Consider the following 26,245-nt stretch of genomic DNA (forward strand, 5'->3'; position numbering starts at 1 on the left):
GAGATCAGTGGATGTCTTCACACTCCCTAGCATTGCATTCTTTTCCACCTGGTATCCTGCATCTCATAGCTTTCTCCAAGCATTCCTTCTCTCCATCCACCCTTGCTGGCAGGCTTGTCAGGCCCTAACAATGAGCCCCAAATTGCACAGCCCAGCCTCTTCCTGCTATTGGAATTAATTTCCAGGTCATTCTCTTTTCTTCTGCTCTGAAGGCAATTTATTTCTCCTCTCTTGGTCCTGACTCTATTTCCCTGTTGTGTCTGCCACCTCCACCATTATTTCTGTGTGGTATTTGTTAAATTTGTTTTTCCTTTCCACTTCTTCTCTCCTTAATTCTCCAACACATCAAACAGATATTACCATTTTATTTCTCCTCCATCAGTTTGTTCTTCTTTTCACACTCACTAGCTTTGATGGGTTCCCTTTGGTCTGCATGTTTGCCTTTACTTCTCGTGCTCAGTGATTATCTGGGTTTTTTGGTGTTCACCCTTCCCACAATATTCAGAGTGCTGCAGCAGTCTGGGCAGGAGATCCAGCTGGGGCCAGGACCCTGCTCTGCAGGAGCAGCCTGGCTGCAGGGACATGAATTTGGTGCTGTGCTGTCCAAAGGGGTGATGCAGGGTCCCCACCTAAACCTTGGGGATAGGCCTCCAGCAAGGACTTGACTAATTTTCTGCATGCTGTGGGTCTAGGTTTCTGCCTTCCAGCCTCTTTGGAAGCAGGGTAGCACAAGAACACGTAGCAAATAAATCCCTGAAAAATAAGGGAGGTGGGGGAGACAAGTGATGTGACCTGTTGTCACAGGTCCTGATCTTCCCAAAGAGTCTTGGGACAGAATCTTTTATAGACAGATAACCTTCTGCTTCCATCTTGAATTCTGCCCATCTGACCTGAAATTTGGGAGAGAGAAGCTGCTCACAGCCAGCCAAGCGTGTCACCCTGACTTCAGTCAGGACCACCAGACCCGAGATGATCCTGTCACATGCATGCACGAGGGAGTCCTGCCTGCATTAGCCACTCCTGCAGCTGGCAAAGCCCTACAAGTCATTAACTCTTCACCTGCAATTCAGGAAACAGCCTGGGCTGCACCAGGCTCCAGTTTGGAAAAGCTGAAGCTCCTTCCCCTGTTTCTTGTGCTGGAGAACAGCACACCATTTCCACTTCAGCTTTAGTGGGGGTCCTTCTTAGAATGGGGATCCAGTCAGATGGAGGTGGGTGGGAGCCTCTGCATTTTTCCTTTGCACTGTTCCCTCCACCAGCCCTTGTTTTCTGCTTTCTCCTTGCTCCTTGCAGAGCCAAGTGCATCTCTCTTTCCCCTCATGGCTCTGCCCTGGTGCAAAAAGCAGGCGTGAGCCAGTGTTTGCTGGAGGCACAAGTACTGAAGCCATCCTCAGTGCACACAATTACCAGACTATCAGATGGGAAGGTCTGTAAGAACTAAGCAATGGAAAAGGAATGAAGTTCATTAAGAGGTTATGACCTCAGGGATTAGTAATGATAATTTTTTCTGCATGTAATGAGAGATGCTGGTACAGTGTTGCACCTTTTCTGGTGCCAGCCTTGAAGACTGGCTTAGGCTCACCATGCAGCTGGGTGGGGAAAAGGGAGGTTTCAGCCTCTTCAGGTGTTAAGTTTCTCAGTTTTCTGAGAATTTAGGAATTCTAAAAATCCTGGTTTTCCTGGGAAACTCAGATATCTTTTTGACCATGTCTGGTTTATGTAGTAAATTTATTTTTTCTTATTCAATGAATTTATAACTACTAATTCATTTTTTTAAATAAACTGATCAATCGAATGGTGAGAATTTTATTTGGAAAAAAAAATAACATTATTCAACTTGAAAAATCTAAAATAAAATAAAATCTTCAAAGGAATCCAGTGAAATTAAACACATGAACAATTGGCCCTGTAGTTTTTCAGTAATGTATTTAACACACATAGTTAGTAAATTTACACATTTTATTACACTTGGGGAGTGAGAAGATAATTTACAAATCCTTCCATCCTTTTCTATTTAATCCTGAAAAACCAAAGATTTTGCATGTGACCAGATAAAAACACTGAATGTAAATTGCCTCTCTAATGTTGCTTTAGCCTTCTCCCTTTCCCTGAGGTTGGACTCTAAAGCACTATCAACCACAAATTATTGTTGCACACTTTCTCTGTGGCTCCATGGAAAAAAAAATGTAAATAGATGATGCTTACAATCACAAAACATCCAAGAAATGCTCCTACAACACCTCTGTCTGTACTGAGAAAATCAGAAAAGGCTTTCATGGTGAGAGATGACACTACTAGGCACCCTTAAATGCCATCATGTAGCTCTGCAATTTCAATAAATGGAGGTGGGCAGGAAGGCCATGCCTGGGCATGTGTGTTGTTCAGGCTGATGTGATGCGTCCTTCCACGACTGATATCAAGATTAAGTGACTCACCTTGTGCAAAATTTTGTGTGTTATTTGTGCTGATTACATTGTAGAGGCAGTAAAGGCCAATTACCCCTTCACTGTTGCCCTCTCCCCTTAAGCAAAAAGAAATGCTTTCATTCTTGGAATCTGAGGTCCCTGTAAGTCCCTCAAGCTACCAGTAAACAACCCACAACATTTCTGTGGCCAGCAGGCATGAAACGACCCCGCTGACAGCCCTGTTGTAACATGACACTGCAGTTCCCATCGAAGCATCACCTGCGAAAAGGCATTCCTTGAGATGAAAGGGGCGCTGGAAGCATCACCCGCCGGCACCGCGGTGGTGCACTGCAGCTTGCACGGCAGACTTTCACCCCGGTGCGTTTAATTGCTGGACTTTGCCTACCAGCCGGGGTGGGCAGCACACATGACTGTTGTTTCCTGCTGGGACAAGCATTCTTTGTCAGCTGCGTAGCAGCCTCTCCAGCATGAGCCCTGACACCTCCATGGGCTGGCACCATCAACCCAGCAATACAGGACACCCTGGGGTTCCACAGAACGTGCCAGAAGTCTCAGCCCACTCTGGACCTGTTGAAGCATCCTTATTTGTTCCTGTGGCCTACAGGAGAGTCTTATGGAATAATGGAGCTTATTTCAAATCTGTCAAATCGTGGGGCAGGGGGAGGGGGAGAAGCAGACCCATAGCTACAGCAAGGTGTCTGAGGATACTAAAAGCCTAGAGAAGCCCATTATTCAGTGTCTCTGCACGGCAGCAGGCATGGCAGGACCACCTCAAGGTCTAGCATGGGCTGGCAGGAGGCTGGAAAGGGTCAGGAGGTCTGAAGGTTTCAGCACATGCAGCTCAACAGGAGTCCTTGGTTACTGTACAAGTATTGGTGATTGGCCACATGCAGCACACCTTGGCAGAAGAACAGAGAAGCTCTGGGAGCTCTGTCTCTTGTAGGGACTTGAAAACTGCCCCTTCTCAGGGACCTTTCAAGGCTGTCTCATGGGCATGTGCTCCTGAAGAGAGAAAATGCAGGTGATGAGAAAGTAATTTCATTTTACCTCTGTGATGTAAAGCCTACAGAAGTTAACCATCTCTGGCAATCTGTCTTGGACTGCCTGGAGCCTAAGAGAGCAGCTTGGCAACACTGGGTGACTTCTTCACTCAGACAGTTGGGATTACAGTCGGAATTGGTGACTTGAGACCCATAGGTCAGGCTCCACAACGGTGTTCCAGGGCTGTCCTCCTGCTGCCATGCAGCTCCATGGAGTGAGCAAAGGTAGAAAAAAAACCTCCTAAGTGCTCCAGGCTGTGCTGGGGACTTTCCTGAGAAGACTTTGCCTTGACCTGAAGTGGCCACAGAGTCCTCAGCAGAAGCTGCCCAGGGCAGGGGTCCAGGTGCTGCACCTTGGCCACTGGGCAGTGGGGTGTGAGCTGCCAGGCATCAGGCTGAGCACACTGCTGGCCACTCCACAGGGACTAAGCCATAGAAAGGATATTGTCAGAGCAGAGGATTGTTCTGGGAGAACAGGCTGCACAAAGAGGAATTGTTTTGCCATGAAACGAGGCCATGTTTAGCTCCAGCCAGGGCTGGGCTTTGCCAGCCTGTCTGAGCTGCAGGCTAGCAGGGGATACTGTCCTCCCTGGCCTGCCTGCCATCTTCTCTGCTTCTGAGGTTGTCCACTGGCACAGTCAGCAGCACAGGCACGTGCCCTGAGACCCATGGTGAGTAGGGAGAAAAAGGAAATTGAGGGATAAGAAAGCTTGTGGCAGGTCTGCCATGGCCTTCTGCACCTGCCTGGCAGGTCCAAGGGGTGCAGGGGAAGGGGAGAGCAGAAGTGGAACAGCATCCACAGTGAAGGGCTGCACTGTCTCTCCTCCTGCCCGCAGCCCAGTGTTGCCCAGCTCCCCCTGCCCACAGCCCCAGCTCTGCCCAGCTCCTCCTGCCTGTATCCCAGCACTGCCCAGCTCCCTGCCCACAGCCCCAGCTCTGCCCAGCTCCTCCTGCCTGTATCCCAACACTGCCCAGCTCCTCCTGCCCGAATCCCAACACTGCCCAGCTCCTCCTGCCTGTATCCCAGCTCTGCCCAGCTCCTCCTGCCCGAATCCCAACACTGCCCAGCTCCTCCTGCCTGTATCCCAACACTGCCCAGCTCCTCCTGCCTGTATCCCAGCACTGCCCAGCTCCTCCTGCCTGTATCCCAGCACTGCCCAGCTCCCTGCCCACAGCCCCAGCTCTGCCCAGCTCCTCCTGCCTGTATCCCAGCTCTGCCCAGCTCCTCCTGCCCACAGCCCAGCTCTACCCAGCTCCCTGCCCGCAGTTCAGCTCTGCCCAGCTCCTCCTGCCTGTATCCTAGCTCTGCCCAGCTCCTCCTGCCTGTATCCCAGCTCTGCCCAGCTCCTCCTGCCCACAGTCCAGCTCTGCCCAGCTCCTCCTGCCTGTATCCTAGCTCTGTCCAGCTCCTCCTGCCCGCAGTCCAGCTCTGCCCAGCTCCTCCTGCCCGCAGTCCAGCTCTGCCCTGCTCCTCCTGCCTGTATCCCAGCACTGCCCAGCTCCTCCTGCCCGCAGTCCAGCTCTGCCCTGCTCCCTGCCCAGCCCGCGCTCTGCACATGTGGGAGCTCCTGCACAGTCCCATGTGCAATCAAGTCACAACCTGATGCATTTTTCTGCTGACTGGAGCAAAACAGGCTGTGCCATGATGTCGACGACGACGATGATGATGATTGACACTGTTTCTACTGCTGTGGTGCCCATGAGAACCTAAATACACAAAAGCAAGACAGCCAAAATTTGTTCCACAGCCCCACTTACGCAGAACATGGTTCTCAGGGGGATGCAAACTGTTCCTGTATTAGCTACTGCCTTGAGCTCTTAGGGCAATGCTTTGAAGCTGCAGCAGAGCAGGAGACAAGAGCCATCTCTCTCATATCACACAGCAGGATCCTGACTTCAGTACTGCATCAGTACCAAAAATAAACTCCACGTAAACATCCGCTGCACGTTTCAAAGCGAAATTCCCATGGGAGCAGCACACCTCTGTGCTGCATGCCAAGGTGGGCAGAGCCCAAGACTGTCACATGGCAGTGGAAGACAGACATGTCCCACCAAAGCCACCTTGCAACAGGTGTAGAGGGGAGAGGTTTGTGTTCAAAAGAGGAACATCCTGGGAAATGCTGCAGGTTTGAAATAACACCCATAGACAGCAATGCCCCAAAGAATGGCCTTTACTCCGATGTATGGCCAGCAAATAAAAAACTTAACACAAAAGTACTCTGCAGCACAGTCTTTACTCAGAGGAAAGGAGCTGACACACCAGGCAGGACATAGCACCCACTGCTATTTCAGTGCAGAAACTGCTTGGACATGATGGAAGCAAAGAGAGAAGCCTTGCAACAAGCAGGTAAATCAGTGACAGAATCTAAGCAGCAGTGATAAGATAGCTCTTGCAGGAGCTACAGCTTTCGAACCTCTGGCTTTGGAAAATATGCATCTCAGTCAGAAATATACATGCAGTAATTTCCTTTCTTTAAAAAACACACACCAAAAAAATAAAAAAGGATAAAGTCTTTCCCTTCAGAGGAGCCAGACAGCATACTTTGCATTACTCTCATGTACAGGGTTACCCCTAAGGAAATTGCAGAAGGTTTGCATTAATTTCTAAATGCAGGTTTCCACCAAGGCAATGTTTCTGGATCCAGCCAGAGAGCTGTAGTATCATAGAGACAATAAATAAACTGTGCAATCACATCAGCTTGAACTATTTTTATGGCATGTATTACAAATACATCCAAACATCCCATTTCTTGAGCATTTTATCGCCACAGCCTCTCTGTGAGGTATAAAGTGGTAACATTTTATGTCTAAGATAGTTGAGGATTTATTGCACTTGGGTGGAAGGAGATCCATAGGATTTTTTTTGAAACCACCTGTGTATTCATTTGTAGGCACCAGCTGTCACAGAGACAGGCTCTGCCTCTGCTGGGGCCACCAAGCTCATGCAGGGAGCCTGGGGAAAAGCACAGACCCAGTCTGGGGAGCTGCTTCCACCACTTGACCACTTACCCTTTGTGCCTTTGACTTCTCTGAGCTTTTCAGAGGTCAGTTAAGATGCACCTTTTGCTGCTGTTTCCATGTATTTGTCTCTCCTCTGTGAGCTGCAGGTGAAGCTGCTTTGGAAACAATGCAGATTAAAAACTTGGCTGAACACCCTTTGGCAGCACTCACACCATTATCTTGCTTCTTAGCATAAAAAAGTGCTCTGGCTTTCTCAACCCAACCACAAGACTACTCCTTTGGTCCCAGATGTTTCTGGCAGAAAGATCCTATCCTTGCAGGAGGATGGAAACCAACCCCACAGCCCACCCCGAAACCCTGCCTTACCTGTGGTGTGGAGTGTGGAGAACTGAAGAGATTCCCCTCACTCTTCTGTCCTCTGTCTTTTCAGCCACCTCTTCCCTCACACCTCTTGTACTTCACTTCCACTATAAAGGCTTCATGACACCCACTTAAAGACCTGTAGGTTAAAAAAACAAACAAAAGTGTTATGTTTTTCTTGTTTAAACAAAAGCAGACATCTGTGTGCACATATCTGCTTGGGGCTGGGACAAGAGAGCAAACAAGCAGCAGGTGTTTGTCATGCTGATCCCTGGATGCAGAGAGAAGCAGTGAAGTGGTGGCACCACACTGAGCTTCATGGCTCCCAGAGATGATGTAGCCCAGGGCGGCAGCAGGACAGGCTGTGGGCACGACCCAGCACGGCTGCATGTGCGATACAGACTGGGAACAGTGGGTCTGTGGGTAGCTGGGCAGGAAGGAAAGGCAATAAATATCTCTCTCCTGCATTTGGGAGGAAGCCAGATGAAGCATTCCTGTCACGAGGATGAAACACTTTCCCCTCTAACAGTAGCTCAGGAGGATGTTAAACCACAGTTGCATAAGGCAAATGTTGAAAACTGAACAGTCTGGGTATCCTGCATCTAAAAAAATAACTAACCATTTTAAAAGTCCAAACTATTAATGCTGAGATCCAGCAACACAAGGAAACCTGGAGAAGCTCCAGAGAGCAATCAAGTTGATGTTATGCCAACATATTAAAAAAGTAAACAGGATGGCCTTGTAAACAGGTGTGTCTATTCGACAGACATCACATGCAAAATAATGACCAAAAAATATGTGATCATACTGATAAAGACTTAAAGCAGAGAAATATAAATACCAATCAACAAGGATTACAGACAATAAGTCTGTCAGACTACCATGATAAATTTTTTGGCACTGTATGTTTCTATCTATCAGAGAGCTGGTACAGCAGCGTGTGTGATCAAGGAACGAGCTCATGGGCAGCCTGGCCAAGTGCAAGGCAGGAGAGGAGCTGCTCCCTGTGGAGCTGGTTCTGAGCATGTATTTATTTGCAGCATAAATAAATAGTGCTAAATAGTGCTAAATAGTGTAAAGCTGGTTACCTGGGAAAACATAAAGTAATGATGGCACAGCCTGCTGTCCTGGGAGCCCTCAGCATCCCTGGGCCATGCGATGAAAGATCCCTTTGTCTGCACCAGAGCCTGACACGTACTGAGGGGAGATGTGGGGAGCCAGAACAAACCAGTGCCCTTCTCCATCACTCTCCTGCACCTGAACTGGAGCCCAGACAGCCCAGCAGCACCTGCCATGCCAGGGCTGTGCCTTCTCCCAGCCAAAATTATCCTACTTGGAAGAGATGAGTTCAAAAGAGATTGGATAAGGCAGGGAAAAAACCACAAGGGCTCAGAATGGCAGCACATCCTATGCTCACAGGAAGTGTGCTTCCCAATCACCCACTTGGCCCCTGCCAAAGCAGGACACAGCCTGAGCCTTTGCCCAGACCCAGCAGGGCAAAGTACTTTTATTCTGACACAGTGCACCAGGAATAGTGAATCCCTGTTGGACTTGCAGATCACAGTGGCAAGCAGTGGACCATGAATTCCACAGTGAATTTATGGGTAAAAGGCTTGTTCCCATTCCCTGTTTAAACATTCAAGCACTGGCAGCAACCGGATAAGAGGTTAAAGTCGTCCTGCATCTGGAATTCCCATTCTCACAATTAGAATAGTGTGTCCTGGTCCAGTGTCCCAAAGGACACAGATGCATAAGGAGATTTGGATATGAGTCAAGAAATGGAAAATATGCCTTAAAGCAAAAGGGACTTTCATCAGTTCAGTCTGTCATAAAAAAGGATCAGGAAAGCTTGATTATAATATCTGACTCCTTCGGTAATAACAACTCAGAGGCTCAGTTCCCTCCTAAGATCCACTGACTTGAAGGGAATTAAATAAATGCAACTTCAATCTAAGGTGCAGCAAGGGAAAATAGTTTCTGTAACAGCCTACCAGCCACTGTAGCAGGGACACATCAGTTTAAAATCAACTGTTTTCCTAACAACGGTGCTCTAATTTACACAAGAACTAATTCGCGGCAGCCTGTGTCATGCAGGAAGTTACGCTGGTGAGCCTGGCCAGCCTCCCTGCTTAATAATCTACGGAAAAAAACCCCAGCCTGTGTTTCCCTTCTTCCAGTCCAAGTGTGTGAAAGGTCTGGCCTGCCCCACTGGAGGCGTTTTTGGGAGGCGTTTCACTCAGGTTAGCGTGGGTAGCAGGCAGCCGTGCCCCGCCCGTGTCCCAGGCTGCCCGAATCGCTGCAGCCCCGAGCTCCGGCCCTGAGGCATTTTAGCTTTATAAGGAAGCCAGGCTGGGGGGACGGAGTGAGGCAGCACCCGAGAGCTGAGGCTGCGTGAATGACGAGTGCCAAGGATGTGACATATACAGTATTCTGCCTTCCTTTCCAAGCAAAGCAGGAACGTCAGACAGAGCAGGGAACAGCCATTCCCGTGGCTCTCAGTGCATCACAGGAATAATCTGCAGGCTTTAACTCCCTGGCTTGTTTTTGTACAAACCACTCACACTGGAACCAGTAACATGCCTCCACTGCCTTCACACCAGTTCCCTGCTGCAGTCAGTGGCATCCCAGGAAGGAAGGACCTCTGCATTCATTAGGAGCAAAAAGCAATTGCACCAGTCTGGCTGGGATGGTGCCACTGCAGACACGTCACTGGACTCAGTTGTAGTGGAGCAGCTTTGCTGTAAGCTGTTTGTGCTTCCAGCTCAACTTTCTACTTCCCAGCTCAGTGCTTTGCAAGGGCCAGCACGTCAAAATGGGTCAATAACTGCCCTAGTCACAGCTTTGTGGATTTTTCTTTTTCTTTTTTTGAAGACCAGCTCACAGCCTCCCAAATAAGCTGGATCTGATTAGCTCAGAGGCAAGCAGTGCAGGAGCAGCTGCAGGCTGTATCTGCTGAGTGGAGATTTCCTCACCCAAAGATTGCTGACAGATGCTATTGAGTAAAACACACTGCTGGCTTTCAACACAAGTCAAAATGAAGTCCGTGCAAGGGCAACCAGAGGCAGGACATTTGTCCTTTAGGATAGTGCTGTATGTACTGACAGCTCCATAGGCATGTGCCCCCACCCTTTTGTCTCACAGGAATCTCTCATTAGGCAGATTATATGTTACAGCTCAAGGGCAGAAAGTGGAACAGGGATAGCTTCACAGTGCCCAGTTCCCAAGAGAAACGGCCTAGACTTCACAATCTGGCCCATCCACAAGGGTCACAGCCCTGGGCACATTGAAATACCTTTCTGAAGTGATAAATTAATCCTGAAGCAGCTAAGAAACTTTACAGAAAACAGAAGCAGAGAAGCATGGAGATGAAATCAGATCCAGCTGGGACCCAGCAGCATCAGAATACAAAAGCTCTGTACTTCTGTTTCTCAAGTGCTGCCTTCTTGCTGGGGGCCTTGAAATAGTCCTTCCCAGTATTTTGCTTTGTGGGGTATGGCCATAATTGGTTTTTAATGCACAAGATGTTTGCTGCTTATGTTTGTACCCTGATGACTCACTGTACTACACCCCTTTACACATAAACTTGCAGCTCCAGCACTTGGCCTCCAACATTTCCAGTGTGGTTTAGGTTGGAGCTGCTCTGTAACCTTACCCAAAGGAAAATAAGAGTCCTTATGACCTGAGAGATGGACACCAGTTTCTCACAGTGATCATAACAAGATCTTTATTACACAAGATGAAGTAAAGAAATAACATACCAAGTCAACAAGCACAAACAAGGAGCTCTGTGCAGCTCTCCAGGTTCTGCATCAGCAAAGGGTAGTTATCCTCCAGGCAGGCCTGGAGAAATGGCATCAATACCAGAAGCAAAGTCCTCTGCTCTGGCTGTAGTAGTACACAAGAAGTATTTCTGTCCAAGAGACAGGGCCAGCAGCAGCTCCACACAAGCCACCTAGCACTAAACAAAATCCAGAAAAGGGCCTTATAAACCCTATCTTCCTGGATATGGTGTGTGGGTATGTGAAGGGACTTGGAAGTCCTAGAAGGAATCCAGGTGGAGTGCCTGCAGCAGTACAAATGCTGCTGTTCCCCAGGTCTGGTTCATCTCAGCTCATCTCTGATAAGGATGCATTGAGGCAGATTTTATATTTGTTTTTATGCCACTCGGCATTTTTCCTGGTGAGAGAAAAAAGAAAAAGCAGTGCAAAATCAGCAACATGAGAGGACATTTGCTCAGGAGCATGCAAGACTCACAGCAACGCTGTCTGGGCTTTTCCAGTTCCATTCCAGGCTCATTTGCTACAGCACCTTCCAGCTTCTGACCTACATGATCAATCTCTTACACAAATTGGCATCTTTCTCTGCTGACAAATCTCCTTGACAATTCCTGTGTCCCTGCTATCCCCTTCAACTCTATTCTTTTTTCAACCTCAGCAAGCCTTTCTCTGTCAGGAGGCTCCTATAGGAGTGTCAGTCTCACAGAAGTTGCTGGCAGCAGCACACACAGAAGAACCCAGACTGTGTCCACTTCCATTTCAGAGAGTCTGTATCCCTTTGCTGTAGCATTATTTACAGTCAGGGTGTATATTTAAATTACTAAGCCTCTCTCAGATTTCTTAATTTCTTGTAACCACATCCACCTCTTGGGCATTATTACTCTCTGCTGATACCAATCTCACATGGGACTGTGTTCAAAGACATCTTACTAGCAGCTTACAGCAAGTGTAGAGTGCTAGACAAAACTAAGATGATCTGAAAAATAAGCAGTGATTAAAGAGCAGCACAGAGGGATATTAAAAAAAACACTCCTTCAGTGTCTTTAGATTGAAACAGGAAAAAAAAAGGATAACTTTTGAAAGTTAAAAAAAGTTTCCTCACCCTGGATACAGTGTCTCTGAGTATTCAGCCAGGAATCACAGGAGGTCGTCTTTGTTACCAAATTACAGTGGAAATTACTTTCTAACTCTTACATAAATACATATTTACCTTAGGATCAATACTGTTGCTCAAGTACACATCTGAACAACAGTCATTATATACAGGCAAGAAAACACCAATTAGGATATCGGATATCCTAAATTGCAATTAACATAAACATTCTGACCATATAGGGCTAGCCTGCAGGTCCCCCAGGCCAAACCCATTCCTGACAGCAGAGGATTTTGAAGGAGGAATACCAGAACAGTGTAGTGATATCCCTGCAGAATACCTATTCTGCTTCTAATATACTGCGGCTCAGGGTCATGGAATCAGAGCTGGTATCCTCATGATTAGATGTTTACTGATTTTTCATCCAGAAGTCTATGTACTTACTTATTTTTCCATCTTATATAAACATTATCTGCCTATCAGACACTAGGCAATGTGCTCTACAGTGTAATTATATAGTATTCAGAAAAGTATCTCCCTTTTGTTCTAAATCTACAAGCCCACATTTTGATTGGTGCACTCTCACCAACCTTTCTGTATCATGGGAGACAATGAACAATCATTCCTCATTTGTCTGTTGTATATAATTTGGGATTTTATAGGCTTCCAGTCTCTTCTCCCTAGCCCAAAGCTATGTCCGCTAGCAGAGAAGATATCAGAACCGCCCATAATATTGCAGGTGTGGGTGCCCAATGTATTTATAGAATGGCCTAAAGATACTCTCTGTTTCTCTGTTCCTTTTCTAGAAATTCCTAGCATTTGGTTTGCATTTCTGCCCCAACTGAACGCTCAATTATTGTCTTTACAGAACTCTTCTATCATAGGTGTTTTTACCAGATACAAGTAACTAGATTAGAGTCCAGGTGTTGGATGTGTACAGTCAAATTTCTATGGCTATATTATACTATGCTTCATATACTTTCTATGCCTATACTATACTTTATAAATAAATGTCATCTTATTTATAAATGTCATCTACTGCTGTTAAGCAAAGTCATTTTGTATAGGAAATCCCTCTAACATTTTACAGGAAGCTTTTTTTTTCCCCTTACCTTAAATAACTCATTATCATCAAACTTTTCCACTTTCCACAACTTAAATTTCACAGGAAAACCCCCAGTACAGATCCCTGAAAACTACACTGTGATCTCCCTCCATATTGATTCCTATGTTCACTAAGTCTATTATCAAAATAGTATTGCAGTGGGAGTTAAGAAGTTGAAACTGGTTGGCTGGGATCCACCTCACCCTCTGAGCCAATTTCAAACAGGTATTACTCCTCTATTATAACCTGACTCATGTTATTAAGGCCAAAAAGGAACCTCATACTTAGTTACATCTAAAAGATGACTGGGGAAGAATCTCTACATCTGCATTTGTCTTTCCTGGTCTCTGGATTTCAATTGACCTCAGATATGGAACTTTACCTGGCTGTCCTGCTGGTGCCATTTGCACTCCTGCCAGCATTGGCTGCTGCTGAGCTGGTGCACCTGTCATTGGAACCTGCTGCATGCCTGAAGCACCTGCAATGATGGCACCAGCTCCTGGCTGGCCCGACTGGACAGATGCCCCAGAGCCTGGGGGTCTCCGGTTGGAGAGCCCTTTCCCAAAGGCCACAGCTGCTACCAGTGCATTGGTGTCTGCAGGGTTGAAGGTTTGCTTGTTCTGTCGTAAACCTGAAAAAGAAGAAGTTATTTTGGAAGCTATTTTTAGACTTGGCAATCAGGTCTAAAAGTAGCATAGCTGCTCCTGAATTGACTTTTCAGCTACTTTAGTGCATGCAATAGAGATGAGTTTCTTACAGGCTGTCCTACAAGAGGCTCAGCAAGGTCAAAGAAGCTGCAAAATCAATGGACACTGGTGATGCAAGAGCTTTTTCACTGAGAGCAGGGCATGATCTGCTCATGGAAGGAGGATAGAATGAGGTAACTCCTCCACACCCATAAGAAGCTCCCACTAAAGGCTATTACATGCTGTATCCTATGGCAGGTAACAAGCACTGTGATTTAGACAACCAATAGCAACATCCTCTTTTGGAGGCTCATAAGCAACATGGTGTCTGCAAGTTTTTTTACCACACATGTGCCCAGTTATGTTAATCCCAGATACTAGACAGAACCTGTGCTCAGGTCCTGTGTCAAAGATGACAGCAAAAACAATGCCACTGCCTTTATGAGTAGTGTGTGGCACTCCCAGGAATAGTGAATATCACAACCAGAAAACGTTGGCCATAAGCCTGAAGCACCCATAATCTAGACAGGATCACACAAGAGCCTGCCAACATGCAGACTCTTTCAGGGTTTCTCATTCACTGCTGCTGCATTTTCACAGCTTTTTTCATTAATTAAAGTTGTTTGGGAAGTTTTCTTGGCAGATACTTATCACCTCCTCAAAGGCGGATATATCAAAGAGTTGGAGTGACCTTCCCACCATGCACAGGTCACACAAGAAAGATACATTGCACCCACAGGCTCCTTTCTCAAACTAGGGGGCTCCAGGATAGCAAATCTTCCATCTTCTGGAATTTTTTCATTTATTCTGCTCAACTGTGTTTCCCCTACTTCAGGCTCTCCAATATGCCTATTTGGCTGTACTCTTTCAAGTCTGCTGCTTGAACCCTGTACCCACTTCCACCTCAGTGACATACCTCCACTTTCAGACTCACGCTCCTCCTTATTGATTTTCTCCAGCAAATTTGAGCACATTTTATTCAGACTTTGAATCTGTTTCTGCAAAATGAAAACTGTCAGAAACTGCCAGGATACTTACATCTCAGTACAAATCAGCAAGATAAATGAACAATTTTTCCCTTCCCAGGATCTGCATAACCAAATTTAAGTGTTTTGGTAGCTGAGTCAAGGGTGTCCAGTGCCAATGCACGCAGGAGGGACTATGGGCATGGGATAGCCTTTGCCTCTGACTGGTTGGATGGCACCCCTGTGAACAGTCAGAGAGTGGATATTCTTGTGAAACTGTGGAGGAAACCTCACCTAGGGTCAGCTGGAGAAATCTCAGACAGGAAAGGACAAGGAAGAAAAAGAAAACTGTCAAATGGAGGGGTGGAAGAAGCAGTTAAAGAACATCTTGTGCCCTAGGGATAAGAGGCAGAAGTATTAAACTCTTCTTTACCTACCTGTGCTGCATCAGGGCTAATTCGAGCTGCATCTGTGATCAGCTGCTTCTCCTGCTCCTCCACCTCAGGGTCAGGCTTAGTTCGAAGATGGTCAGGCACTACTTCATGGCTGAACACTGGCACACGCCCCTCTGTCTGCCGCTGCAACAGTGGCACAAGCCTCCCTCAGAGCCTCTTCCTCCAGCACTCTGGCAGCTCCAGACCAGGCCATGGTGCTGAATAAGGCTACAGGGGAAACTTGATCTGGGGAGCATTAGGAAGTTTCAACAACTTGCCTAGAAATTTGCACTGTGCTTGTTTAGTAAATATTTATTAACAGGAACACCTTCTGTAAAGTGTATCCTGAGCAAATGTTTGTAGGTGAAAACCCCACAGCAAAGCAGCTTCCAGACAGAAGTACTTGTTGCCCTTTCTTCCTTTACACCCAGAACTGAGGAATGCCCAGCTAAATACTCAGGCACTCAAGGGACATGTCTTACCATGATCTCCTCATCACGGTCTGGAGACAGCACTAGGGGGATGATCACCTGGTTCCGCAGTAGCGGGGTCTTCTCATGCTTTAGCACTTTATTCAAGGTGTTCAGCTGCCCCGACAGCAATGCAAAGCTGTCCAGAACTGAAGGCCTGGAAAAGCAAATAAAGAAGAGAGAACATGAAAAGGGGATGCCACACAGAGCTTTTCTCTCTTCTTCACTCGAATGACTAATGAGTGAGGAAACAACACCACCAGTCTTCAAATCAGTCTACTCCAGACAGTAAGTAGTAAAACCTAGGGCTGAATGTGCAGGTGTGGACAAATCCCAGTCCTTACTGGAAATGGCTTAAATGCAGCAAATATCTCAGGGACATTACAAGCAGTACCACTGAAAATAGCAATTATTTGGGATTTCAGTAACACACACAGAAGCACTTCTTTCCTTGTCACTACCTCTCCCAGTGAAACTCTGGAGCAAGGTCTAAGAAATAATTTTATCCCAAAGCAGTACAGCCAGGAGAGAAAATATTAATAGCTTGGTTATCCAGACTAAGAAACAATGAAGCTAAATAACTGATAATCTTTTCAAGGAGGCCCTCTTCAGCTTGGTTTCTGTGTGGGATTCATCAGCTCTCCTGCCTTCTGCAACATTAACTACAAATGTTAGCTTGTCTGTGAAGCCTTGCTGCAGTGGCAGACACTAAGGTACCATACAGTTTATTAAGCTGCAGCTATAACATCTTTATGCTCCATATTCTCCAGGGAGAGAATGCCATCTTGCAAGACTCTCAAACTTTGTGGTAAAGCAGAATCAGCAAAACACAAAAGCTCAGTTTATATCAGAGCCATAAAAAGCCAGAAAAGGTCAAGAAATACAGAAAGAACCATTCTTTATTTTACAGTGTATTTAGGTCTCTAAGATCTCTCATCGGAGAACTTCTGCTTACTGCAGATGCAAGTCTAGTTCCCATGAAATGTCTGGGTTAAAAGGTGTTAGCATGACTTATTACTCTACAGCATGAAGCCAATGGATTTCATCTTGTGAAAGATGTGTAGTGGTTCCTCCAGCACAAATGTAAAAAGAAATTTAAACCTATTGGAAAGAAGCTAATGTTTTTTAATTAATCCTTTGAACCAAGTCTGAAGAGTTCTGGCAGTGATCAACAGCGAGGTACCTTACCATGTGAGCCGGTCATACTCGTTCTCCAGCTTGTAGATAAAACTGACCAAAGAGTTCTTCAGGTCAGCCACCTGACTGATGAGTGCCTCCAGGGTCACCTCCAGCTGCTTCTCTTCTCTCTAAAAAAAGGCAAGACAGACAAGGTAGGAAGACAAAAGTTGTGAATCCACACCCATGCATCCATGATCCAATCTGTCCTACAAACAGCCTCCTTTTCTGAGGAAGCAGAATCATTGGAGATAAAAATCCTTTTATGTCACACTGACCCCTTTCCCTTGGGTCAGACTACTTAGGCAAGAGACTTGTGCCTGAGACAAACTTGGCCAGTTGTCCTGTTAAAGATCTAGATGAGTGTAGTGAAAACATCATCACTTACCTCTGCCTTTTACCACATCTGGCAAAGTCACCAAAGTTAGCTCACACCACATTTGCAAGCTACTTAAACTAACTCAGATGAAAGATTAGCATTCTCTCAGCCTTTTCTGACTGCAGCTGTGGGCGCTGTGATGTCTTCATCCAAAAAAGTCTTTGCAAAATGAGTACCAGGACCAAGGAATAAAGAGTCCAGGTGCCCTTCACCTCATTCTTTACTTTCTTTCTGCCCATGTGACACTTCCAGAAGCCAAGGGAACTGGCAGCTCCTTCTGGTCTTGTGCCCCATGGGCTGCAGGAGGCCCTGCCCTGACACAGTCTGGTGCCCTATCCACACACACACCTCACCTCCTGCCTTTTGCTGGGATTACATTGTTTGAGAAATCTTCCCCACTGACATCCCCTTCCGGGTGAGGGAGGATGGTGACAGACAAAGTGTAAGGACTGGGGATGTGTTGCCAAAGACATCAAGGCATGTCCTTGACTCTTGCAAAAACCTTCTAAACTCTTATCTACTCCAACTTACTCATGCTACAGTATTGCACAAAATGTAATTAAAGTCCCAGCCCTAAGGAACTGCTCGTGTAAGTTGAGAACTGTACAATAATAATCCATGAGGAGGGTGGGACAAAGCAATCAAATAATAGAAAGGGAATACCGATTGGGAAAGCAGATAGAGTGACTCATGCTGTTGGCATGCTTGCTATTGGGTTTGCTGTTGCTCTGTTCAAATACACTGGCCCAGTGTAAGCTTCATGGTGAGATTATCAGGCACCTTCCATGTTCATGAGAACACAACATTATTTTATTTTATTTGTACTCTGACAAGTTGGTAATCACTGATGGGACTTCATTTCAATTTAACCACCTTAGAATAAACAGCTGAGTCAACCTTATTAAAATTTGATCCCCAGTCCATGGAGTGGATTTATGGAACAGATTGCTGCTGGCTGTGCCACCTAGAGACAAAAGCACTTTCCTTCATCTTGTGATGGGACTAGTCAGTTCCTGTCCAATTAAGAAATGTGCCTGCAACAGTTTGTGTGCACTGTGTTTGTGCAAGGAAGACTGCCTGTGTTACAAGCTGGGCTGGTAGGCAGTGTTTTAGTGCAGAGGTGCCAGGCATATGCACCCACAGCAATTCCCCTGGCCCCCTGCCTACGCTTATCCAAGCCTTCAAGAGAATGAATGAAACCCCATTGCACAAGGAGCACTCTCATGGCAGCAGTGCACTCCAACCCTCCTGCCCATGGCTCTTCCCAAAGCCATCAGGAGCTGGAAGCAGATGCAAGCAGTGCAATAAGCATACAATAGGACGGACCAGTGACTCCAAGGAATGCTGTGCCTCTCCAAGAGGACACTCTGAGGAGTTTGTTAGCAATGTTAAATTGGCCCGAGGGAGTAAAGATAGGGCTTGTGGTAGCGGTTCTGAAGGACCTCCTGATACAGAGCAACTGAGAGGTAAAGGAGAAATTCAGAGTAGGTAAATGCAGGCCATGAAACAAAGGGGGAAAATAAATCCTGACTGGCAAAACAAAGGAGGAAAAGACCTCATGACTTTCTGTACACAGTGACAGTATCTGAACCGATAACGTTGTGACTCACAACAAGATCTCAGGATTATCTGAGGATAACCTGTGAAAACATCTGCCCAATGCTGGAAAAGCAGTCAAGGAAATAAATTAGGAAAGCAGCAGAAACGAAGCATCATTATGTCACCACATAATGCATGTCTCCTTTGCATCTTGAATATTATGTGTCACTCTCGTCCCCCTAACTGAAAAGGGATAGAGTAGGAATATGTGCTAATAAAGGCAACGAGGATGATGAAGAATATTCATAGTTCCAAAAAAACCCCACAAACAACAACAACAACAACAACAACAACAAAACCAAACAACCCAGTGACAGTAAAGACTGGTATGAGTAAGTGGCTGAAACAAGGAGAGACAATGAAACAAACCCTATAAATGAGGCATAGCAGGACAATCCATTTTCACTTTCTTTTCCAGCAGGACAACCAGGAGATCTGAGGCCAGCTGGCTGCGCTTTCAAACAAACCAAAGGAGCTGGATCTTTACAGATGTCATTAATGGTCTTTTCTTTGGACACCACAGATGCTACAAATTCATAGCACTTAATAAAGTAATTAGGTTCTTGTCACATTAACGACATTTCATTCAAGTGGGACTGGGGCTCTCAGCCGCACACACACTCACCCCACAGCGGTGCAGCAGCAAGGGGCTGCTGAACATCAGAGCATGGCTGTGCTCTGTACCCTTCAACAAGGGGCTGCTGCACATCAGAGCATGGCTGTGCTCCGTGCCCCTCAGCAAGGGGCTGCTGAACATCAGAGCATCGCTGTGCTCCGTGCCCCTCAACACGGGGCTGCTGAACATCAGAGCATGGCTGTGCTCCGTGCCCCTCAACACGGGGCTGCTGCACAGCAGAGCATCGCTGTGCTCCGTGCCCCTCAACACGGGGCTGCTGCACAGCAGGGCATCGTTGTGCTCCGTGCCCCCCAACCAGGAGCTGCTCGCTGACGCGCTGGGCCCCGCGGAGCCGCCCGGCCCCGCTGCCCCCGGCCCTCACCTGCATGGCGGCGATGGCGGCGGCGATGGCGGCGGCGGCCCCGCCCCGTTGTCCCGGGAGAGCGGCACTTCCGGGGCGGGGCCGCGCGGACATGGCGGCGGCCGAGCGGCCCGACGGGGAGGTGGGAGCGGGCCGGGGGAGCGGGGTTGAGCCGGGCCGGGGGGAGAGGCGGGCGCAGGGAACGCGGCCGCCGTGGGGAGCAGTGGGGCCGGCATTGCGGGGCCGGAGCAGCCCGGGGTGAGCGGCGGCGCGGGCGCTGTCCGGGGCTGCTCCGGGGTGACCTGGGCCGCTGTGCTCCCGCCGCAGGTGGAGGAGGCGGGGCACGTGTTCCTCCTCATGAAGAAGGACTATCGCATCTCCCGCAACGTGCGGCTCGCCTGGGTCCTCAGCCGCCTGCACCAGGTCATCCGGGCCGTGCCCGAGCCCGAGCTGGTGAGTCGGTGCTCAGGGCTGGATGGTGTCACCGCGGCTGGTGCTGCACCCTCGGCAGCACCTGCACCCTGCGGAGCACCGAGCCCCATTCCTTTCTTGGATCCTTCCTTTGGTGTGGCTTGGTGTTTTCTCATGTGCCGTTTGCTTGTTCGGGCAGGTAAAGTCAGAAAATGAGCTTGATGTTCTCAGCATCCTGCCTAATGGGTGGCAGCCAGACGAGCCGGTCCAGCCCAGGCCCTACCTCCTCGTCCCCTCCACACGGGTCACCTTCCTGGCCCGGCAGTACCGATTTGTGATTGAGCTTGACCTGAGCCCTTCCACGGGGATTGTGGTAAGAGCAGAAACTGCCTCTCGCTGGGGTTCTGCGTTAAAACAGAAACATGTTTCTGTTTGCTGAGAGAAGGTTTATTGCTCTCAGTGTCAGTCTGAACTTTTGCAAAATGTTCTTGGTTTTCCTGGGAGGGAGCCATGCTGTGCCCCTGTCTGGGAACTTAATGGCAAATCCTGTTCTGCATTGGATGCTTAATGTGTGATTTCTGTTTACAGGAGTTGTCACTTTAATCCAGGTGCCATTGCAGTAGGATATTTGCTTCTGAATATTGGCTCTGTGCAGTGGGACAACCAGCAATGAGGTTGAAGGTCCTAGGAGATGAAAAAGCTGTTCCCTTTCTCTGTTTCTATAGGATGACTCAACGGGGGAGATAATTTTTGATGAAGTGTTTCATGCCCTTTCCCGATGCTTGGTGGGCTTGTTAAGACCCTTTCGTATCCCTGGTTCAGACATTATCTACCAGCCAGAAATCTTTGTCACCATCCAGGTGTATTCCTCCATCATTGGCCTGCAGTCCCACCAGGTAAGGTTCAGGCTCTCCCTTGGCATGGTGTGAGCAGCTCACTGTGCTGTGCAGGAGTCCTGTGAGCACAAGGAATGGGGGGCAGGTGGCACCTGGGCTCTGCTATCTGTGATGCTGCAGGCTTGTCTCACTAAAACACATGGCCTGGCATGATGCAGAAGTGTGTGTGAGCAACTTCTCCTTCCTGGGCAGGAAGCAGAGGTTTCTCTGGAGAATGCTGCCCTCAGGCATTGTCTTAGAATTGGGCCACAGGGAGTATTTGCCTCATGTCAAATGTGTGCTTGTTGTTGTTGTTGTTCTTGCTTTGTTGTTTGGAGGTTGTTCTTGTTTTTAATTTCTCTTGATTAATTCTTTTTGCCTGTTTAATTAGCTTGAAGTACTCAAGAAGTGCTTGAATGAACAAAAGCTTGTCTGCCTGTTCTAGCTCTGTAGCAATGGTTAATTCAAAGATAATTGCTTCTTCCTATAAACCTGGTTCTTTTTGCACTGGTCTAAATATGCTTCTTGCTGGAGGGAGCAGCCAGCCTCAGTATTGAGATTTTACTTGTGTCAGGGCAGGTCTGGTTAGTAAATTTCAGTCTGGTTTATGGAGCCAGTGTTGTTTTTGAAGTTCGTCCTTGTTCTCTTCCACCTTATGGTATTTTCGCATAACTTTTGTGTTAATGGTGGTGTGTTTCATCCCTTTGCTAATACTAGGGAAAGTGCATGGTAACAGGAGGAGTGTGTTAGTCTGTGCTTGTTCCCTCCCTGCCTAAGCCTTCTGCCAAGGTTTGTGTTGTACCTGACGAGTGTGGCCATCACATTGATCTGTTCTGAGGTGCTGCTGGAGTAAGTGTAGCAGGAATTTCTCCATTTGCCTATGATGTTTTATGTGTCAATTTGTCCAGCAATCCTGCAGACCATCATGCTGTGCCTCAGTATCTCCCCTATTTACACTGTATTGAGCACTCTGAAGCTGCTACATTTTTCTTCTTTGGACCTCTCTAAACTCTCACTTTGTATATGAGACCATGAGCTGTGGTCTCTGGGTACAACTGGATAATTATGTTTCTTTTATGGAGGAAAGGGCATATGTGTGTATCACTCATCCAGGAAGGAATCTCTGTGGTAATAATTTATTTCTCCTGTGTCACTATGAGGTCTTGCTGATATGAGGCTGAGGGAATGTGGAAAACGTGCAGCACCCCACCTGTCTGCTGAGGTCTTTGTCTGTGTGTTGTATCTTCTTTTCCTCTGGTTGAAGACAGGGATTGCCTGTACTGGGTGACATCTATAAACACAGGTGTCATGCCTGTCACCCCGGGGAGTTTCTGTGGGGCAGGCTTACTCTGTCACATCACTCAGCCTCTTTCGTAATGTCCACTCTAATTGTTTCTTTTCTTTATTTCAATTTGCTGTTCCCTTTGGAAGATAATTTGATCAGTCTGTAGGTAAGGTAGATTAGACTAAACAGGCCTTCCTTAGAAGCACCAGACTGCAGTTAATGCTTTCTAACAATGATCCCACATCACTTTCTCCTACTAACTGCTTATCCTGGAGAAATGAAGTAGAAGTTCCTTGCCCAGGAAGGAGATTTCCCAAAGTGTTACTGAAGCATATGCCGTGGGATGCACAGCAGATGCCACGAAGTACCACTGCTCACAGGCAGTTGCTTTTGAGCAGGAACAGAGAGAAGTGGCCTGTGCTGTACCTGTGCTTTGTCAGGGACATGTTTAACCTTCACAGAACTGTGTTCCTGTGTACCATCTTGGGGGCTTGATGCCATACAATCTTAACTTGATGGCTGACATGTGCGTCCTTGGGCCAGGTACTATTCCAGGGCTGTCTGCTGGATGAGACGAAGCGTGAGGCCTTTCTGCACCAAGTTTACACACAGCTCTGTGCCTTTGAAAACAAAGTGGCAGAGATGCTTCAGCAGCAGTATGAACCCAAGCCTCAGGTAAGGAGGGCAGAGGTGGTTGGGGTCTCTTGGCTTCCTGGACATGTGTGCTCTAAGGTGGGGTGGCAAGAGGAAAAGTAACATAGGTCTGCAGAAGAAGCAGCTGAGGAGTTGGTGAGATAATGTTGTGGGATCCAGTAATAAGACATGAACAGTGAGGATGCAGAACCATTCAGTGTTTAGAAGGACTGGTGGGGATGGTTATCTTTCCCAAAGTTAATGTGCAGTAAGATGGCCTGGGTGTATATCATGGGAGAAATGGTAGGATGTGCTTTCTCTCCAAAGAAGATGGTGAGAGAGGTGATTATGTTCATATAATTAATCTATAAATAGCTGTGAATAGCTAAGTGCCCTTAGCACTTGTTACATTTCTTGAATGAAAATACTTCCTTGTTACCATGAAAACTGGCAATGAAGCTGAATAAGCAGCCAGTTTTTTCAAGTACTCCTTGAAATCTGTGACAGATGCTGCTTATATAGCCATGGATATATGTATCAGCAAATTAATGATAGAGTCATCCTAGTATGGTCTGGGTTGGAAAGGACATTTAAAGACCACTTCCCTTAATTTGATGGCCATGTTGCTTTTGATCTTCTTGCAGTCAAAGTCATTGAGGGTCTGGCTTAGGTTATTTAGTTCTTAGTTAGCATTGGTTATTAGAGTTGGGGCAAAAAGGAAAAAACAGTCCCAAAATCAGATAATCAAGAGGCTGCCAGTGATGTATTGCAATTACATATCTGGAGTGCTCGGAATCTCATCTTCTAGCTGAAATTTGTGTGTTTCAATGCTAAAACTACCAGTCCTGAAACAGAAAGTAGATTGCCAGAAGTAAATACCTTGACTGGTGAGTCAGATGGTGTTTTTGCAGTGCTTTGTATGCATTCCTGCTTGATGCAATATTTCTCTCATGGTAAACTACCCTGTAACTTCTTCCATGCAAATGGAGGAGAGAGACGCTCTTGCAGGCCAGAGGGACTAATGAGTCCTGCCACAGGCTGTGGGGTGGAGGTGGGAGGCCCCAGAGCAAGGGCAGGGACTGAAACTTTTTTCACTTTTGAAGTTGCGCTAGCTGTATCATTGTTCACAAGTGTTTGAATTTAAGGCATCTGGCAAATTAAAGTGATGGACAGTCAGTATCTTTTGCTCCCAGGCACTGACTGCTCCCATTTGTGCACAGCAAAAGTTTAGTTAGTTCTAGTTTTATTTTCCCAGCTCCAATCATCTGTGGCTTTGAAGAGGGGGGGTCTCAGCCATTCTCTGCATTAGCAGTAAAAACGAAGCAATATTTTATTACAGGGTTGAACTGTCGGAGCCTTGTGGGGATTAAGAGACTATGAATACAGTAGGTTTCTCACTCATGTAATTATACAAATTTCAGGCTTTGCCTAGGGAATATTTTTCATAGAAGATGCCTACCTGCAGTTGTTTATATCAACATTGCATAATGAGGGCCTTTGAGTTAAATGCATAGGCACTAGACTCTGTCTTTAGGAGGCTCCTTGCCCCCTCTGCTGCAGAGCTTCACAACTGAGACATAGCTGCCTCAGCCTCTCCAGTGTTTCTGGGCTGAATATAGTAGATTAAATAGATGCTGAATAGCTGCAGCTTCTACTAAATGACAGGGGAAGAAAAAGGTACTCACCATCTCTTTAACTGAGAACTGCTTTGCTCCACAGAGGAGTTTTAGTGACCCTAAAGTGTCTCGTTTTTCCCCTTCTATGAGAAATCAGCTTAATATAAAGCTCTGAGCATGCTGTCCCTCCACCTTCAAGCAGCCTTGCCCAGCTGTTCTAAGGGACTCAGGTGACAAGGGTTTTAAGAATACATGGAAGTTAAAGCTACAAATGAAGTCTGCTGTGGTGCTCCAGAATACCATGGGACCGCCAGACCGAAGGTGCTTGGAAGAGCAAGAACTAGAGTTGAGCTGAAATGTGCCCCATGGTGCCTTGTGGGTTTGTTTTTTTAACTTTTCCAGGTGGATTTATCCCCCCTGAGCCAAGAGAGCCCTGGTGATGTGCAGGAGTCGTCTGGGAGGAAGCCCAGTGTGTCTGTGGTCACTGCTGACGTTGGCCTGGTCAGCATGGTCCGGCAAGGGATCCTGGCCCTGCAGCTGCTGCCCTCCAACTCCAGCGCAGGTTGGCTGCGTCCTCGGGGTTAAGGTTTGCCTGGTTGTTTGCACAGGGTTGTATTCCTCCTGCCATAGGCTGAGGTTAATTTTGTAAGGACTGGTGTGTGCATGGACCTTTCTGTTAGCGATGAAATTTCAACAGAGACGTCTGCTCTGCATTCTGGGGGCAAATTGTGGTGGTGGGAGTGGGGAGGACCACACAGTGCCGAGTGCTGAGTGTCAGTGTTGGGGAGTGTGAGGCAGTACAGCTGTGACTATTGCTCAGGGCAGCCTGGGGTGAAGGGCTGTGCCCTCTCTGTGTGCTGTGCTATACCTAATCAGGATGTTTGCCTGCTCCATAATGCTTTGGAAGCTCTAAACCAGCCTCAGGATTTGCCTTCTATTTTTGCCCTGCCTAAACTTTGTCTGGTGGATTTACTGGGAGAATGATAGCTGTTTGAGATGGAAGATGCACTAAGATGCTGCCTTGTTTTCAGGTATTATAATAATTACGGATGGTGTGACCAGTGTCCCCGACGTGGCCGTGTGCGAGACTTTACTCAACCAGCTGCGCAGTGGCACTGTGGCCTGCTCCTTTGTGCAGGTAAGCCTCTGCTACCTGGCAGGTGGATTGGTGGTGCTGGCACTCACCTCCAGAGGAGAAGTGGGGCCTTCTCCACCTGTTTGAGTCCTTGACCAACCATCTGCTTTGTTGTCAGCACTGCTGTTCTTTCTCAGGTGTCTCCTTTATCCATCCCATAGGTGGGCGGTGTCTACTCCTATGATTGCAGCTTTGGCCACGTTCCCAATGTGGAGCTGATGAAATTCATTGCCATGGCCACTTTTGGTGCTTACCTCTCCACATGCCCTGAGCTGGATCCCCTGAGCCTGGATCTGAATGTGTATCACAAGGCATTTCTACTGTACTCCTTTCTGCGTACTGGGGAGTCCCTGAATCCAGAATATTACTGTGGTGAGAAGTGTGCATGTTCTAGTTCCAGTAGAATGGATGTCTTAGAGCACTTCTCTTTGGGATGACTTCCCAGCTTTGGTTATGCTGATACTCTGCCTTGTCATGCCTTCTGTAAGCTGTGGGCACAATCAGTCACACAGCCTCACCTGTGAGTCCCCTCCTGGTTTCAGGAATTGGATGGACCAGGGGAAAACAAATATTACATTTTCCAGCATTCCGTTGGCTCAGCAATCTGCAGTTAGGCCCACTGTGTTGGGACTTGGAGGGGGTCAGAAACTCTTGCCCACTCTTCCATGCACACTGGCTAACTTGCAGGTGGGGATGTTCTGGAGAGCTTGTCCTAACAGGGCTTGCAGATAGCAGTTTGCATTGAACAACTGGACCTCTGAGAACTGTCCCAAATGCCTCTCCTGATTGTTTTATTTTGTCACTGAGTGTGTGCCAGGAGAGATGAGTTTAGTTACTAGTAAG

At 47.2% G+C, this 26,245-nt stretch overlaps 2 protein-coding genes and 1 long non-coding RNA gene across 6 annotated transcripts in view; 1 reads left to right on the forward strand and 2 right to left on the reverse strand.

The window, feature by feature from the left end:
- Positions 1-1,844: 1,844 nt before the first annotated feature.
- Positions 1,845-7,282, reverse strand: LOC130256432 (uncharacterized). Of its 3 annotated transcripts, none has more exons than XR_008841107.1 (3): positions 6,794-7,280; positions 6,476-6,582; positions 1,845-3,428 (listed from the first exon to the last, which is right to left on the reverse strand). It is a non-coding gene; the product is annotated as an uncharacterized LOC130256432 (long non-coding RNA). The 3 variants fall into 3 exon arrangements; XR_008841108.1 differs by having other exon boundaries at positions 6,476-6,579; positions 6,794-7,277; XR_008841109.1 differs by lacking the exon at positions 1,845-3,428 and adding an exon at positions 5,623-6,038 and having other exon boundaries at positions 6,794-7,282.
- A 3,202-nt stretch (positions 7,283-10,484) lies between these two features.
- On the reverse strand, positions 10,485-19,539 carry MED8 (mediator complex subunit 8). 2 transcript variants are annotated; one of them, XM_056497292.1, is made up of 7 exons: positions 19,469-19,539; positions 16,505-16,623; positions 15,329-15,473; positions 14,850-14,990; positions 14,364-14,445; positions 13,144-13,392; positions 10,485-10,963 (listed from the first exon to the last, which is right to left on the reverse strand). In XM_056497292.1, exons 1-7 carry the CDS (start codon positions 19,472-19,474, stop codon positions 10,899-10,901), a joined length of 807 nt encoding a protein of 268 aa, XP_056353267.1. In that variant the 5' UTR covers positions 19,475-19,539; the 3' UTR covers positions 10,485-10,898. The 2 variants fall into 2 exon arrangements, with proteins under 2 accessions (XP_056353267.1, XP_056353268.1); XM_056497293.1 differs by lacking the exon at positions 19,469-19,539 and adding an exon at positions 16,881-16,977.
- A 6-nt stretch (positions 19,540-19,545) lies between these two features.
- SZT2 (SZT2 subunit of KICSTOR complex) overlaps positions 19,546-26,245 on the forward strand; it is a 53,526-nt gene continuing 46,826 nt past the window's right edge. Inside the window, 8 exon segments of the mRNA XM_056497290.1 lie at positions 19,546-19,589; positions 19,775-19,900; positions 20,058-20,231; positions 20,584-20,754; positions 22,562-22,693; positions 24,670-24,829; positions 25,299-25,405; positions 25,564-25,774. Coding sequence (XP_056353265.1) covers positions 19,560-19,589; positions 19,775-19,900; positions 20,058-20,231; positions 20,584-20,754; positions 22,562-22,693; positions 24,670-24,829; positions 25,299-25,405; positions 25,564-25,774 — 1,111 coding nt within the window. The 5' untranslated portion in view covers positions 19,546-19,559.

This window comes from Oenanthe melanoleuca, chromosome 8, assembly GCF_029582105.1.
Source record: "Oenanthe melanoleuca isolate GR-GAL-2019-014 chromosome 8, OMel1.0, whole genome shotgun sequence".
In the NCBI taxonomy this organism is placed as follows: domain Eukaryota; kingdom Metazoa; phylum Chordata; class Aves; order Passeriformes; family Muscicapidae; genus Oenanthe; species Oenanthe melanoleuca.